Source organism: Monopterus albus, unplaced genomic scaffold (genome assembly GCF_001952655.1).
Source record: "Monopterus albus unplaced genomic scaffold, M_albus_1.0 scaffold367.1, whole genome shotgun sequence".
Taxonomy (NCBI): Eukaryota; Metazoa; Chordata; class Actinopteri; order Synbranchiformes; family Synbranchidae; genus Monopterus; species Monopterus albus.
The window spans coordinates 630,610-648,316 of NW_018128247.1; the positions used below are offsets into that span (position 1 = coordinate 630,610).

General features: G+C 44.1%; 1 protein-coding gene across 1 annotated transcript in view; it reads left to right on the forward strand.

Annotated features, from left to right (window-relative positions):
* rnf31 (ring finger protein 31) overlaps nt 1–17,707 on the forward strand; it is an 83,238-nt gene that overhangs the window by 43,807 nt on the left and 21,724 nt on the right. The window contains exons 14-17 of the mRNA XM_020585478.1: nt 8,176–8,382; nt 8,474–8,647; nt 16,141–16,239; nt 16,926–17,015. Of these exons, the coding sequence (XP_020441134.1) occupies nt 8,176–8,382; nt 8,474–8,647; nt 16,141–16,239; nt 16,926–17,015 (570 nt within the window). The remainder of the gene's footprint in view (nt 1–8,175; nt 8,383–8,473; nt 8,648–16,140; nt 16,240–16,925; nt 17,016–17,707) is intronic.

Below are 17,707 nucleotides of genomic sequence, written 5' to 3' on the forward strand. Positions count from 1 at the left end.
TCGGGAGACCCTACCAGGGACATATAGCCCCCGACAACATAGCTCCTAGGATCACTCGGGTACTCAAACCCCTCCACCACATTAAGGTGGCGGTTCAAGGAGTGGATTAAAAAAAAAAAAAAAAAAGTTGATGTAGCTTTGTCATCAGACCCTATGCTGGACAGTTGGCAAAGTCCTCACTGATATCTTCAACATTTCTCTCGCCCAAGCAGTCATCCCCGTCCTCCAAGTCAACCACCATAATCTTCATACCTAAGAAGTCACCTGTATTCTGTCTCTATCAGGATGATGTTCATTCACATTAGGTCTGCATTCAACACAATCATTTCACAATACCTGATTATGAAGATGATACAAGCCTCAACACCTCCCTTTGCAAACAAGTACTGGACTTCGTCATTAGCAGACTGTAGTCAGTTCAAATCAGAAGCTATAGTACACCTCCAACACAGAATTCGTTTGCAAGGCTGTACAAGTCATGTAGTAATTACTGATAAATCCCTCTGTGCCCTACAGAAAGCAATGGTTCTTAATCGACTGTTTGGAACAGTTTGAAGCTACATGATCCATGTGACCTGCTGCCATTGATGATCCCTCAAAGATACAACTCTTCTATCCTAACGGCTCCGGACTGGTGGTGTGCGCCAAATATGACATCACAAAGGTTGGCGTGCAGTGCGCATTGGTGTCATTTTGGCTGTTTGCACACTTCCCAACCTTTGTAACTGGGCACACGCTGTCCGTGCCATGAGGCTGGTAAAGTAGGTTACAGGACGAATTGGGTGCAAGAGTGTATCTACAGACATCTATATGGCTTGGTTAGCTACAGCATGTCTACCACACAAGCATTCATTCAGCTTCTTTCAGCTGCTTTGTCAGTTCGATATCTGCAAGCTTCTTCTTCTACTGTTTATGGTGGTTGGCAAACAACTTTAGGTGCATTTCAGTCACCTTCTAGACTGGAGTGTGGATCAGCACCTATCAGCTACTATTAAAATAACATAAGATCATGCCACCACTTTGAAATGTATGTTGAAATAATTCCTTCTCCTGTCTGAACCTTGGACAACTCAATAAACATGTTCCACAGTTCCTGCACCCTACAAGGCTCACATTCACCATTATTATGCTTCTTCATCAACTTCAATGTACTATTCAAACCAGTATGACCAATTTTCATTCTTGAAATCATATATTCTTCTTTCCCATTCCTAGTACTTCCTCTTATTTCTCCTACTTTCCTTTGAATACTATAATAGTACCAACTAAACCAAACTAACTAACTAACCAAACTAAAACATGAAACTGTATGATGTCCAACTGATTCAACAAAGTCTTACATGCTGATTTATATACTATACTACCCTGATCTAAAAAAGATCTGGTTAAACCAATATAAATCATTTTTAAAGCTGATCTACGGGCTCCCCACTCCCTACTTCTCAAACATCTAATAATATTTACTACTTTCTTGCTTTTTTCCAACAATCTTATGTATTGTATTGCCCAAGTAAGCTTCTTATCAAACCATATCCCCAAATATTTAAAAGAATCCACTTTGTCCAAACTCTTTCCATACATCTTAAGATTAAATTGAGAATCAGATCTCCTTTTCGTAACACAAACTACTTTTGTCTCATAAACTGAAAATCTAAAACCCCAATCGAATGCCCATGCTTCTACCTTTTTATCGCTTCCTTTACTTTCTTAGTTATAAATTCTAAACTTCTACTTCTTTTCCACATAACTCCATCATCAGCAAATAAGGAAACTACAATAGATCTTTCTATTCTACTAAATGTATAATTTATCATAATAGAAAACAATGCTGAATCAACTATACTACCTTGTGGTCTTCCATTTTCTACTAAATAATTATCACTAAGCTTCTGTCCTATTCATAATGATATTACCTTTCCTTATTCCTATTTGATGTGATGATTGTGATAGTCAGTCTTTCCTCCCAAAGCATACTGTATGCCTTTTCAAAATCAAAGAATACAGCCACTACACTGTCTTTATTAATTTGAGCTTTCCTAATATCATGTTCTAAACATAAAGCAAAATCGATAGTTTTTCTCCCTTTTCTGGAACCACTTTGATAATCCTTTAATATTCCTTTTGTTTCTAAATAATACATTAGCCTTTCATTAATAACTTTTTTCCCATAACCTTTCCTACATGTGATGTTACAGCTATCGGTCTATAGCTCTCTACAAAACTGTGGTCCAAATTTTGATTTATATCAGTATTTTCCAGCACTCCATCACATGCTATTCTGAACTTACTCTAGTCTGCCTTCTCAAATTTCCATCCTCCTCTCTAGTCCTGTTGGAAATAATTTTCTACACCTATATCAATAAAAATAGGATAATGATCACTTCTTACTGTACTGTTTTTCATTACTTCCAAACTACTGACTCTGTATCCCTCACCAAATTCACCCTTTTGCTTGACCCATCATTTAAGCAAACCAACTCTTTTTCATCCACTAGCTGTTCTATAATTACACTATTAAAATCATCATACTCCCCCATACTGTGCTGTGCTGCAAATTACATCTGGTTTTCTTTTTAAATTTTCATTGTACCCTTTCAATTACTGCCCGTTAGCAATTAGACTTGTAGCATTCTATTGAAGTATTAACATTATAATGTCACTACTTGCCTCCCCTCCGATGATCCTTCTCCCTGGCAAAGATTAGTATGTATCTTTTCCAAAAACAGCCCTTTCATATCCAATAACTGTGGCTGCTTTCAGTATAACTTAGATTTTCTCTATTTTGGTTTTGGCTTGTTCAGAACAATTTCTAGGAAAAACACTAGCTTGTCCGTTGATATTCCTACTTGACAGGTACAGTATGTGCTGGTTTCCCTTCTGTCCTAGTTCCTTTATCTTGGTACACATGATCATCTCTTTTTGAATCAGAATCAGCTTCATTGGCCAGGTGTGTTAGACACACAAGGAATTTGACTCTGGTACATCAGCTCTCAGTGTTTGTACATGCCCTTATGCAAGGTAGCAATGGTCAAGTAAAGAATATAAGGCTGAGAGAACAGAAAGGAAAGAATGTAATTTGCAAACAAGCAAAAGGAATGTGAATTAGGAAAGAAAAAAGTATGTATAAATAAAGGCCTGTATACATATATACACACAGTCTAGAAACATTTAACAGATCTATATGTACAAGGTATAGTTACAGGTATTGCACTGAGGGTTATTGTCCAGTCATAATGTCATGGGTTAAGTGTTAATCAGAGTGATGGCCTGGGGGAAAAAACTGTCCTTGTGCCTGGTTGTCTTGATGCATAGTGACCTGTAGCGCCATCCAGAAGGGAGGAGTTTGAGCAGATTGTGTCCAAGGTGTGAGGGGTCTGCAGAAATCTTCTCTGCCCTCCTCTAACCTGTGAGGTGTACAGGTCCTCCATGGAGGGCAGACTGGCACCGATGATTCTTTCTTTAGTCCTGACTGTCCGCTGGAGTCTCTTCCTGTCCTGTTTGGTTGCTGAGCCAAACCAGACAGTGATGGAGGTGCAGAGAACAGACTCGATGATTCCTCTGTAGAACTGTATCAGCAGCTCCTGGGGTAGGTCAAACTTCCTGAGCTGGTGCAGGAAGTACATCCTCTGCTGTGCCTTCTTGGTGGTAGTGCTGATGTTGGATGTCCACTTCTGGTCCTGGGAGATAGTGGAGCCCAAGAACTTGTAGGACTCTACTGCTGATACAGTGCTGCCAAGTTTGGTGAGGGGGGTAAGGTGGGGGGCTGTTCTGGAATCTACTATCATATACACTATTTTTAGCATTGTTGCGACTACACCATAGGACCAGCTGTTCAACATCCTGTCTGTAGGCTGACTCATCACCGTCTTGAATGAGAACAATGACTGTTGTGTCATCTGCAAACTTTAGGTGCTTGACAGAGGGGTCCTTCGAGAGATGCAGTCGTTGGTGTAAAGTGAAAACAGCATAGGGGAGAGCAAACATCCCTGGTGGGCACCTGTGCTGATTGTCCAGGCACTGGATGTGGTTTTCCCTAGCTGCACCTGCTGCTTCCTGTCTGTCAAAAAGCTAGTGATCCACTGACAGGTGGGGGCAGGCACAGTGAGCTGGGTCAGTTTGGAGTGGAGGATGTGCAGGATGATGGTGTTGAACGCTGAGCTGAAGTCCACAAAGACAGCCCGTGCATAGGTCCCTGGGGAGTCGAGGTGTTGCAGGATGTAATGCAATGCTATGTTGACTGCATCGTCCACTGACCTGTTTGCCCAGTAGGCAAACTGCAGGGGGTCCAGTAGGGGGTTTTGTGATGTCCTTCAGGTGGGCAAACACCAGTCTTTCAAAGGACTTTATAACTGCAAATGTCAAGGTAATAGGTCTGTAGTCATTCAGTCCACTGATGGAGGGTTTCTTGGGGACTGGGATGATGGTGGAGCATTTGAAGCAGTAGGGAACTTTGTGCAGCTGCAGCGAGTGTGAATATGGGGGCCAGCTGATCAGCACACCATTTCAGGCAGGAGGGGGTCACACCATCTGGGCCTGGTGCCTTTGTGATCTTTTGTTTTTTTAAAATGGCCATGCATATCCTTATCACAGATTGTTAGAGGTGAGGGGCTTGGGGGAAGGGTGGTAATTGTCGGGGGAGTGGTTGCTGGGTCTGAGGTGGGGAGGGTGAGGGTGGAGTATTGTCCCTTAAACCTACAGTAGAACACATTCAGGTTGTCCATGCAGATTCTCAGTCATCCAGGTCATAGTAAGCTGAAAAAACTTCAGCTCAACTGGACTAGGTGTTTTAGGCTGAAGACATTTCACCTCTCATCCAAGAGGCTTCATCAGTTCTGCCTGACTGGCATTGAGTCGGAGATATTTATTCCCATCGGTGGTGTTTCAGTCCTTTGATGGCCAACAATGTCCCTTAACGACTGAGTCGTTGTAGGGTTTATGACGATTACTGACCACAATGTTGGAAAGATAGTTCGATTTGACAGATTTCACAGCCTTCTGATAATCAGAGAGACATGAAGTTTATCCTTTTTCCATTTACGTTAGCCTTGCCAACATCTTTGTCTAAGTAGAGTCATTTAGCCAAGACACTGCTTGCAGCTTGGGTGGTATGTGTCGAAAAGGCGCGATGAAATCCAATATGCCCTGGCAAGTGGTTGTTAATAAACTCAGTAGTTCCTCAGGATTCATGTAGGAGGAGACTTCATCCATCAAATACAGACCAGTGTTTTTAAAGTGAATAGAAAACTCTCCTGCTGTAGGAGAATGAAACAGTCAAATGGTTATCAAACTTTGGCAGGATAAAACCCAAGAGGTCAGAAAACTCCTGAATAAAACCCTTGTTCAGAATCAACATCAGAATCAGAATCAGCTTTATTGGCCAGGTGTGTCGGATACACGAGGAATTTGACTCTGGTACAGTGGCTTTCAATGTGTACATACATGTCAACAAGCAAGGGAATGTGCATTAGGAAAAGATAAATTGTTGAATTTAGGAGGACGATAAACCACTGCACACAGCAGTGGATAAGAGAGCTCTACCACAAACAGCTGTAACTCAAAAGTGGAGGAGTCCACTGTGAGCTGCCGACATTTAAAGCTGTTTTTAAAAACTGATGCCAGGCCGCTGCCCCTGCCTGATGTGCGTGGCGAGCTAAAGAAGGAGCAATCCAGTGGAAGAAGTTCAGAAAATGCATAATGCTCACCTTCCTTTAGCCAGGTCTTGGTCAGCAACATAAAATCCAATTCCTGTGATATGAAAAAGTTATTTAGAATAAAAGTTTTGTTAGCCAGGGATCTGGCGTTAATCAAACCCATCCAGATCGATGAAGTGGAGTTCAGCTGAATGCCAAAAGGACTTGAGCCTGACGAGGTGAGGGGTCTCAAAACTGGTTTTTCAGCTTTTTTTGAGTAGCTCCTCTTTTCTATTTTGATCTCCCTTGTCAAGGTGTTCCTGGCCTGCCTGTACAGAATCTTGTCTCCACTTCTGTAGGCGTCCTCTTTGGCATGATGAAGCAGTTTGAGTTTTATTGTGAACCAGGGCTTGTTGTTGTTGTATGTGCAGAAGGTCTTGGTGGGCACACACACATCCTCACAAAAGCCGATGTATGATGTCACAGTGTCAGTGAGTTCATCCGGGTCTGTAGCTGCAGCCTCAAATACACTCCAGTCTGTGCAGTCAAATCAGGTCTGTAGCTGTGGCTTTGCCTGATCAGTCCATCTCTTCACTGTTTTGACTACAGGCTTCACAGCTTTAAGTTTCTGCCTATAGGTTGGAATAAGACGTACAGTGATCAGAGAGTCCAAGGGCTGCGTGGGGGACGGAGCGATGAGATTTGCTCTGTTAAAGTCCCCTAGAACAATGAGCGGGGAGTCGAGATGTTCCAGTTTCACGCTAGTTATCTGTTTGGCCAGGAGCTGTAGTGCGCTAATGTGGGCCTGCAGTCTTATATATACTCCAATCAGAATGAAAGAAGAAAATTCATGGGGAGAATAAAATGGTTTGCAGTTGATGCAAAGAGTCTCTAAGTCTGTGTTACATGTTCTCTGTAGCACAGTGACATCTGTGAATCAACCTTCATTTATGTAGAGGCAGATTCCCCCTCCTCTCGTTTTCCCGGATCGCTTTATTGTCCGTTCGTTCTACTGTCCGTGATGGAGTCACTGAGCCAGGTCTCCATGAAGCATAAAGCAGCAGAGCATGCAAAGTCGGAGTTAGTCCTGTCAACGAGAAAGGGTTCATCCATTTTGTTGGATAGAGAGCGAAGATTTGCTAGGTGGATAGACGGGAGTGGTGTTCGGGTCCTTCTCTGGCATAGCTTAACCAGGGCCCCCGCTCTCTTCCCTCACTGGCATTTTCTCCAGGTCCCATAAAGTGCAACCGCACCTCCGACCAGAATGTCCACACAGCATTTGTCATTCACAGAAATCAGAGAAAGGTAGTTTGGTGAAGAACGGTCCAGTGTTTAACAATTTTTCTCTGGTGAAAGAAATCTGGGATGGGTTGCAGAAGACTGAGAAAATGGGGAAAAACAAACACAGGAGAGCACACTTAACCAAGGCAGCCATAGTCGTCGGCGCCATCTTGACTATCCTTACAGCTTCTGTATAAGTGACTTTGCATTCAGTTCTTAATTGCTGAATCTCCATAACCTGTTTCCTAACACTGGACCCTCCATATGCTGCTGTATGGCATTAAACATTAACATTAAACTCCTCCATCATTCTTTATTTCAATACAGTACGTTGCATGTTTCCTCATCTTCATCAAACATTCTCTTGTCTGAAAATGCAATGAGTTAACCTTATCTTTTTTTCCCTTCCGATTATCTACCATCAACATCCTCAGAAATTCCTCCACTACTACTCGCCATTCCAATGCAATCAGTCTAGATTATGACAGAACTAGCTTTCAATACCAATTGCAGTTTGGCACTGAAAGGTGGTTCCAATTTCCAAACAAGCACTTCCGGGTCATGCTGACTGCCCCTAGCTAGTTAGCTAGAGAACGTATTTCCTGTAGATTACTTCTTCTATTATTATTCCAGCAGGGTAGATGGTTTTTCTTAGTGGCATCACCTATTATTTAGGAGAAGACTACAGTGAATCAAGCACAACTCAAGCGCGAGTATAAACGGTTGTGTCTCTCTGGATGTCACAGTTTGCATGCACAATGTTCAGTGCGTCCACCACGGCATGACTCCAAGCCAACTTATCCCTCCTCACTGATGATGCCATAGGCCTGCATCCACTGCACAGCCAGTTCTGACTAAACACATCACTTTAACTGTCTGTGGTAAACTACAGTTATTTATCATGTTTTTTATGTGTACAACAATTGTCTTGTTACATCTTATTTACACCTAAGCACAGTAAGTTGTTGCTGCTAATGCAAGAGTACTCTCTCTTAAGACCGTGTGGTGATTGTATTGTTTTTATTTTTATTATTTTTGTTTGTTCTGCTTTTTGTCCTCAAATATTTGTATTTTATGGCACTGTGGTCCATGAAGAACAACATTTTGTTTTCCCATATGTTGACATACATACAGTATGTGTGAAAGTAACAATAAAACTGTCCTTGAACTTGAAGAAGACATTGGTAGAGCACATTAGGCTGGTATAGCAGGTAGAACATATGTAGTCTGTTTTCTTCTGCATAATGCCTTTCTTTTTTTGCAGCGGATATGTCGGAGATTACTGGCGGTGTACGATCTTCCTAGCTGGGGCCGTTGTGAGCTAGCGTTGTCACTGCTTCTCGACCACAATGCTCCCTACTCGCTGGAAGACGTAGTGCAGGCTGTACAAGAGTCCCATGACAGGGAGTTTATCAAGCGAGTGCTAGCTAAAGAGTGTCCCATCTGCCTCTCTGTCTTCCCCCACAGTAAGGTACTGGGACAGTGAATGTTTTTATGTGTTTATGTGCACCGAAACACATTTTAAGTCATCTTCTTCTTTCTCATCCTGTCATCTCTCTCAGATGCAGTCTCTGACATCATGCCAGTGTTCAGTGTGCTGTGGTTGTTTCCAGCAGCACTTCACCATAGCTGTAAGGGACAAACACATCAGAGACATGGTGTGTCCAGTCTGTTGGGAGCCCGACATCAATGACCCTGAGCACCTTAACAGCTACTTCTCCATTTTGGACATACAGGTAGGGAAGCAGAAGAAGAAATGGAGGAAGGTAACATGAACCCAACAATGTCAGGATGACAGGGATTAATATTTGTGCCTGGTCACACCAGAGAGCAGCACACTGATGACTTTCTGATCTTTTGTTTTTTAGCCTACACACATTCTTTTCATAGATCTTCAGGGGTGGGGGGCCAGGGGGAAGGGAGGTGCTTGTGGGTGCAGCAGCTGATGGGTCGGAGTTTGTCTGCCAATTGATGGCTCTCCCTAGCAGGGGGGATGGTTTCCTGTTGCCTGTGGTGTTTCTGGCCTGGTTATAAAGGATCCTGTCCCAACTCTTATAGGCCTCCTCTTTGGCACAATGGAGCTTCTTGAGTTTTGCTGTGAGCTAAGGTTTGCTGCTGTATGTGCAGAAGGGCTTAGTGGGCTCACACATCCTCACAAAAGCTGTTTGTATAATGTAACATCCCCTTCTTCATCAGGTTTGTCCATCAGTCCCACAATATTCTCTGGCCGCCACTGCTCTGCTTCAGTTCATCTGTCCTCCACAGCCATCTCCAGTGGCACATATCAGGCAGAAGATCATTGCTGGTAACTATGTGGTGTGGCTGATTTGCTCATTCCTTCCATTACACAATTCTTTAAGACTTGAACACTTTTGGTCTCAGTGGCCTGGTCCTGCTGCCTGAAAGAACCAGCCAGATCCTAAGATCTCACCATAATATCCTTTAGCTTTTTCCTTATTCTGTGACATTTTATGCTCAGCATACCCAGCCTATTGTCAATAAATTGACAAATATATAGAAGCTGACTTGGATGTGGCCATTGGTTACACCAGCTTGGAGTCCTACACTTACCATACTATGTTTGTCTCCTAGCAGCTGCTACCTTGCAGCAGTTCAACAGAGACACCTATTGGGGTTGGCTTGATCAGGACCTATACTGCCGCATTTCTGCAGCACGTTAATTGCTGAACTGTTTTGTGTGACACTTAATCGGCATCACTCCTGCTAGAGAGCAAGCTGAATCCACCCCAGTGCCCCATTCACTCGTCACCACCCACAGTTTCTTTCACACCTCCTCTTTCCTTGTCCGTCAGGCCAGCTGGCTCTAACACAAACATCACCAACAAGAAATGCGGGCCAGCAGGGTGGCCAGTCAATTTGCAACAACTTCAATGACACCAGGTGCAGCATGTTGCATTGCTGGTTTCTACATATTTGTTTTCTCTATCACACCTATTCAGCCTGTTTACATAACCCCACAAAACAGTGACTTGGCCCAGCAGTCTTCATGCCATTCAATATCCAGGCTCTCACATATACCTTGCGTCACCATCCCAACCAATATCTCGTTGTTCTTGATCAGTGGTTTCAGATGTATTCAGCCGGGGGTCATCATTGCTCCCTCTACTTCATTTAGCTGTCAAAACCTGCTCTCTGCCATCAACAACCAAGACTCCATTGATGAACTCCTATTAAAGGAAGGCCAAGGCCAAGGCGAACATCACCAGTGCTTTCAAGGTACTGCCTCTCCATCCAGAGTTTTGACACCTATCCAGAGTTCACTGGGAGAATAAATCTTTCACAGTAAGACTCACATTTGGCTTTATGAGCAATCCAAAGATGTTTGCAGAGGCATTGTGCTGGATCTTACAAAACTGCGGTATTCGGTACTTGCTTGATGTTCTAGATGACTTTTTTGCCACTCTCCTCTTCCCCAGCATAAGACCTGTCATAGCTCACATCCGTTTTTCAATCTCTCAGGATTCTGATGGCAGTGGAAAAGATTAAAGGACCCACCGTGTCCATTGAATTTCTGGACATTTAGCTCAATTATTTTCTGTTCCAAGGTTCACTGCTGCCAGCAAAGTTTGACTAAATCAATCTCATTATTGCTAACCAGTGGCAAGCAAAACTAACCATCTGGGTTGCTGAGGACTAGTTTATTTAGCTTATTTAAAAATTATCTCCATGATACGCAATAAATTAATCGAAGTGAATTTCATCAAATCAGTTGTGGCTATTAAAATACATGTGGGTACCCGATCTTGTGCTTCCCATCCTATGCATTTGTCATAAAAATTGCAAATGCACCAGTGAATGCGCTAAGAAGTGGTCTGAGCAGGTGTTATCATGGTCGCTATTTCAAGTAAAAACAAGCACCGAAATTGCACTATGCTGCCTAATTAGCCATTGAGCCAAACGCAGGGTCCACCAGTCTATCACAGGGCTCAACTCTAATCAACACTTTTATTTTTATCATTAGAATTAGTATTAATCCAACTTCAACCTTAGTCATTCATTTTAGTCAAGTGGAAAGTTATTTTTACTAATAGTAAATCAGGGTTAAAATTTTCCTAATGTGCAGTGTTGTATTAGCCACCAAAACATTTGCTTTTATCACATGCAGTGAATGTTTTGAATGCAGACACTTTTCGAGTTATAAAATTAGACATCTTAACAAAAAATGTCTATCTCTCACAAGTCTTTGTCTTCAGTCCTCTATGAGTCAGATTCTTCGCTGTTTAGCATGTTCTCAAAAAGGCCTCAAAAAGTGCTTTTTTTTAATGGTAAATCTGAGGTACAGTATAATTGAAACTAACGAACTGATACATGAGTCTTTTGGCTGTGCCAGAGTGCAGGACAAAGACCTTTTGTGTGGCAGCTTTTAGTTTTTATGCTCCAAACTGTAGGAGCAGTCAGAGGATCTGAGAGCTGCTCAAAGTGTTGCTTTCTTTGTCTGTTCTCTCTTTGGTTTAGCTTTTGATGTTTTTTTTTAGTGTCAGTTATTATTATTATGATTATTATTATATTTTTGTCATTATATCCTATTTATTTGATCTAGATCCGTTTTAGTTTAATTCCATTTTATTGTTTTATTATTTTGTATTTGAAAATGTATTTATTTTTATTATTATTGTAGCACTGGGGCAGAGCAACATTTGACAGGGTCCACCATCTCCCTAGTGCGCCCCAGGAACATTGCTGGGGACAAAAGGGCCAAGGCCCTGGAGTTTGTGGGCCACCAAGCATCACATCACTACGGTTACTGGCAAGAGTGTAAAGATGAGAGAGGACACTCAAAGTGACTGTTGCTGGCTGCACCGTTGAGCACTGGGTCAAGCTGGCCAACATTCAGGATCCATGCATCGTCAGCCTCGACTTGCAGGCAGAGTAGGGGGCTGTGATAGATGTCCCTAGGGCTACGCTCTGCCTGGGTGTGGATGCCATGGCTCTCCACACTGCCGGTAGGGAAGGGCCGTGCCCAACCACGACAGTGTAGCGGCCAGCTGAAACCACGCCTACACTGTTTTTCCAGATGGTGTCCACCGAGACCAGGTGAGCTGGCAATGGCTCATATGAGAGGAGCTACAAAAAAAAGGAAGCGCCAACACACTGAGGATTGGGACACCTCCAGCAGAGGTGGGGACTCCCGTAAAGCCCAGAGGGGGCTGGCCCAGCAACCACATGCTCCCCTGCACCAGGACCAGGTGGGGGTCCACTTAAATGCAGGGCCTCGCCAGATGCGGACCCAGAATGTTCGCAGCAAAAGAGCAAACTTTGCCCCTGGTGCACTGGTGTGGGTGTGCAGCCCTGGATGGAAGACAGGTTTGTCACAACAGTCAGTGAGCCAGTGGGTCAGACCTTGTACTATGATGAAAAGACTATTAGATCTAGTGTATCGGATGGGACCTTGGCTTCACCTGAAAGGTGAGAATTGGACAATAGGAGCCAGCCACAAGCTCCAGACCCCTCTTCACCAGCTTCCTGGGAGCCACAAGAATGGCCTCAGCACCAGCGCAGGCTGCCCCAACACCTAAGGGATTTTGTTATGATTATGGGTTACTTAAGACTGTAACCAGCCAGGTGGGGGCTTTGTAGCGTTGAGGCAGAGCAATGCTTGGCAGGACTCCCTAAGATACCAGAGGGGGGAGACTATTGGTGGGGTCTCCCAGAATGCACCTCTGGGCAGGCTGTATATAGTCGGAGGCTGGTGAGGATTGCGGTGCATTCAGTCTATGATGTCTTTTGTGCTGTTGTCACATATGTTGTAAACGAAAAGAGCACCTCCTCGGCCAAGCAGGTGCTCCGAAAGCCAGTATGATGTCCAGCTCCTTCTTCTGTACAGCTGACGTTACATTATTATTATCCTTGCATCCTTTATTGCCTTACTGTTATTTGTAAAGCAGTCTGAAATGCAAAAACTCAAATGAAAGGTGTTGTATACATAAAGCTTGAATGACTGAATAAGGAAGATTTAGCAGCATTTCAGCAGCTACATTTAAGACTTATCAGGGCTACTTCAGTGATTTATTATCATACTTTCTTATAGTTGTGTGCAACAAACACACAGCATGTCATGATTCTGTCCTGTCGGTTTCTGTTTCCATGCTTTTATTTTGACTTTACTTCCTGTGTCAGTTTCACCTTAGTTTCGAACTTTTTATTTTAATCACCGGTTATTGTTTACACCTGTTTTCACCCTGTTATAGGCAGCTTTCCCCCACGGGAAAGCTGCCAGATCGTGCTAAACCCATGTTTGGACTTTCCAGTGGCTTTTTGTCTTGTCTGTTTTTCTAGCGACTTGATTATGTTTTCTGGACTCCTGCATTTTGTTTTGTTATTTGTGACCTGCACCTCTGATCGTTTTCTATTTTACCTCGTCTGGCATTATAATCAAGTTCACCCATGACATTGTCGGTAGCTTCACGTGCCGATTCCTGACAGTACGATCCGGCCAATATGATCTCAGCACAGCGAAGGAACAGAAATTGGTGTGCAGGTGTGGAGCGGACCTTGGCTGTCCGGGCCGAGGTTCTGGGCAGGATGTCGGAGGAGCTGAGCCATTTGAGTTTCAGGGGTGCCCAGAGCGCCGCTGCGGAGGTGTGTACTTTCCCCGCTCTGGCAGTGCATGGTCCCAGGCTTTCTATGCTCTTCTGTCCTGCACAGAAACCTTTTTTTGGCCTGTTCCTGAGCAGGTTGGCCAGAGTGCCGACACCGCCTTCATGCCTGCCCCTGTATCCCAGTGGGTGGGCTGGCGCACCGACGCCACCTTCATGCCTGCCCTGGTTCACGAGTGGGTCGGTGGGTGTGCCAATCCCACCTCCGAGCTTCTTCCTGTTCCTGTCCCTGAGCAGGTCGGCTGGCGAGCCAATGTTGCCTCTGAGCCTGTTCCTGCTCCCTGCCCCTGAGTGGGTTGGCCGGCGCGCCGACGCTGCCTTCGAGTCTGTTCCTGTTCCTGTCCCTTAGCGGGTTGGCCGGCGTGCCGACGCTGCCTTCAAGCCTGTTCCTGTTCCTGTCCCTGTCCCTGAGCAGGTCGGCCAGCCCCAGTCTGGTTCCCCGCTGCAGCCTCCAGAGCCAGTCCCCAAGCAGCCACTGCTGACTGCAGAGCCCGAGCGGCCTCTCAGCTCTCCAGCCTGGCGCCGAGGTCGTCCTCCCATACAGTCTCTCAGCTCTCCAGTGTGGCGCTGAGGTCGTCCTCCCGAATGGCCTCTCCACTTCCCAGCCTGGTCCCGTGGCCGCCCTCCCGAGCGGTCTCTCTGAACTCCTGTCGGGCACCGGGTTATCCTCCTGGTGGTTTTATCTTTTGAGGGTTTTGTTTTCCGTGTGCCTCCCTCCCTGCTTGGTCCTGTTCTGGTTTTGGTTTTTGGTTTGGATGTCTGCGAGCCATCCTCCGATCGTTTTCTGTTTTACCTCGTCTAGCATTATAATCGAGTTCACCCACAACATTGTCGGTAGCTTCACGCGCCAATTCCTGACACAACGTAGTTGTACGTCATACCCATAAACAAACATAATAAAACAAAAAAGCAGACGAGTTCAAAATGAAAGCAGCACCTACCTTGACTTTCAGTTTCTAGTATCAAACTCCCAAAACTCTACATCTTATACCTACCATAATGCATTTTGGTAGCTCTCTTTACATTGTTAATGCTTGGCTAACACTCACAACTGTCAAACTTCACACCTTTACTTTTTAAATGTACCCGTTCTCTCATAAATAAATAAACAAAACAAAACAAAAGGAACTAAGTTAATGTCAACTCATCCTGAGACACAAAAGACATTACATAACTATTTTCATAGGCTGAGTGTGTTAGGGCAGCTCTCTCTCTCTCTCTCTCTCTCTCTCTCTCTCTCTCCCCCTCTCTCTCTCTCTCTCTCTCTCGCTCTCACTGTTTTTCCTCTCTCTCCCCTCTAGCAGGCAGGTGAGGACTCAGGTGTGAGGGCTCATCATCTTATCTGGCAGAACCTACATAACCTCTAAGCTAGAGCTCCCTAGTTGCCAGTCTGTTGTGGAAATCTTCCAAGACACTCCTGGCTCTTTTTTCTATTGATCAAGAGAATCTGAAAGACTTCTTCAACTCTGCCATTCAGCTACTTGTTATCTGATCTGCCAATGACGCTGTTGCCTGCTAACTCCTGTTCACTGACTTGTGAGTACCTTAAATACCAGCGATGCCAGCGTTGACTCCTGTCCAGCATAATCTGCTGTCTGTCCCTGAGAGTCAGCGATGCCGTCACACTTCTACTGCCAGTCTGCTAATCTCAGCGTAGCCACCACTTCAGCCTTCAACTATTGCTCCTCTGCACCGATTCTCCACTACGTGATCTACATCCCCTGCCTTCGCCTGCTTGCACGTGTTTCCCTGAATCACCAGCTAGGCTGGCACTACTCACATCCACCTTTACCATCTCCAAGCTCCAGTCCTACCAATTACTCTTTCCACCTCTGTCTTGTTCCTGTGAATGCCTGGGCCTGCGACGAAGCGGTTTCACTCCTGTCCGGTCTGCTCTACTCTCCTGAAATTCCAGAACCTCTGGCTGAACCAACTCCTGCCCTGTTTGCTCCACTCACCTCTTGTCCCGAACTTCCATCTGTACCATCCCATCTTCAGTCTGCTGCACTCACCTGTACCCTCCTGTGCCTCGGTTCTCACCAGGTCCATGCCTCCCAGTCCATGGCACACCTGGATCCTCCTTGGGTGCCAGACCTTTCACTGGTCCATGTGTGTATCTCTGGCTACCTTGTGACAGCCACTATCTGCTGCTGGTTCACTCATCCATCATGCTCCTGGTTATCTGTCCTCTTGGTTTGACCTCTTGGCTTCTCCATCATTCCAGCCTGCCCTTCGATCAACCTAGCCCCATCCATCACAGGGTGTTCCCGTCTGCTAGTTCTAGAGTTCTGCCTGATAGACCAACCCCTGCTTAACTGTTACTTAATAAAAATCGGAAGTTTGGATCTTGTCCAAGTCTATCTTCTGAGTCCTAACTGCCCATGTCTCTCCATATTGGACCCACTGGTCCTAACAAAGTAGAACTAGCCATGGCAAATAAAGTAAGCTTTATATGTAAAATGGGTAGAGGACCCCTTTGCGTGATCAAGCCTGTGTTTTTGCATGTCTCAGCTCATCTTCTATGAGCAGTATTTTATCATCTATGCTGACTAGGTTTTTGCTACCTTTCAGGCATTGATTTCCAGGTTATATTTTTGTATTATGTGCTTCAGCTGCGCGAGTGTCTGGAGCCAGAAGTCTATGAGCTGTTCCACAAGAAGCTGACAGAGCAAGCTCTAATCAAGGATCCCAAGTTCCTCTGGTGCTGTCATGTGAGTATATGATTGATCATGCTTGACTTTGTCAAGAAACATGATCAAAATAAAGCAGTATTTTTATGACTCCAATCACAAACTATTTTGCCAGACTATTTAATTATGTATTTGTATTGTCATTGTACCAATTACCTGTTTAAAACTCAACATGTTGTGGTGCCAGAACCATACAGACAATAGCAGAATTTCCTATAGAAAACCAGCTCTCTCGGTGCTAAGGCACCAGTGATATGATTGGATTAATCATTACCTATTCACCCAGCTCTTTTGCTCCTCATAGTATACATGAATCAAAATTGTAGGTGCAATTGCAGTCAGTGCACCCAAGACCTAAAGTTTTGCACTTGTCATTTCACAGATAAAACATTGCTATATTTAGATTTGGTGATATAGTGCATTATCAAGGCCTTTTCATTAGTGTGCAGTAAATTAAATAGTTATATTTGCATCATAATGCTTTACTTTTAATGAAAGAGTAGCCACTTATCTGACACTTCTGCTTTATTGTCTTTAAAGCACAGTTCAGCTGAATGAAACACAAAATTACTGTTTTGTTTTTTTTTTGTTAAAATCCATGGTTCATTTTGTAATTTGTACAACTGAGTACGGTTAAATTACACGGAATGTATAAGCCAGTATTATCATATTAGATAATACTCCTCCCTCCTGCCTTCTGTCCTCAGTGTTCATACGGGTTCATCTATGATGGAGACCAGCTGAAGGTCACCTGTTTTCAGTGTCACAACAGCTTTTGTGCTCAGTGTAAAAAACCTGTAAGTATTCTGTGTCTTTGTAAACTTGTCTTTTGCCCCCAGTTTTTAAAGGTATATCTTAATCATTTTAAATGTTGAGAAAATTAAAACTGTGATTCTTAGGACACACTAGCAATGGCCACCAGTCACCACATAGGACAAAGGCAGAAGACAACAGGATGCCACTCTGAGTATACTGTTTTTCTGCTCTGGTTTAATCAAAAATTAAGTTCAAGTACCCAATGTCTGTGTGACTGTCACAGACCTACAGAGTGTTGTTATCCAAGGACAGAAGGCAAGCTACTAAAATGAACTCTTTTTCCACTTGATTAGAAAGTGCACATTTGGAAATCCTGGTTCCACAGAACCTGACTTTTATTTTGTTGCATTTCCTTCCTGGTCCCTTGTTCTCACCACTCTTGTTACAAGCCCTGATCGCACTCATCTGTACAGTCAATCTGCCAACATAAAGCCATTTTCTCACACATGCTGCTAGTTGGTCTGTACCCCTTCTCTGTGGTTTCCACTTCACAGACTCTCCAGCACTTGTTTTCTCCTACTTCATTGTTTGGACCCGTAGCAGGTGATTTACCATGAAAGTTTCTAAGGTCACCTAGTATCTAAGCTTCTTGTTTTGACATGTGTCCACAGAACTAGAGTCAGCTTTTCTTTAAATGCTTCCACAAAGCTATGCACAAGTCCAGGGGAACTTG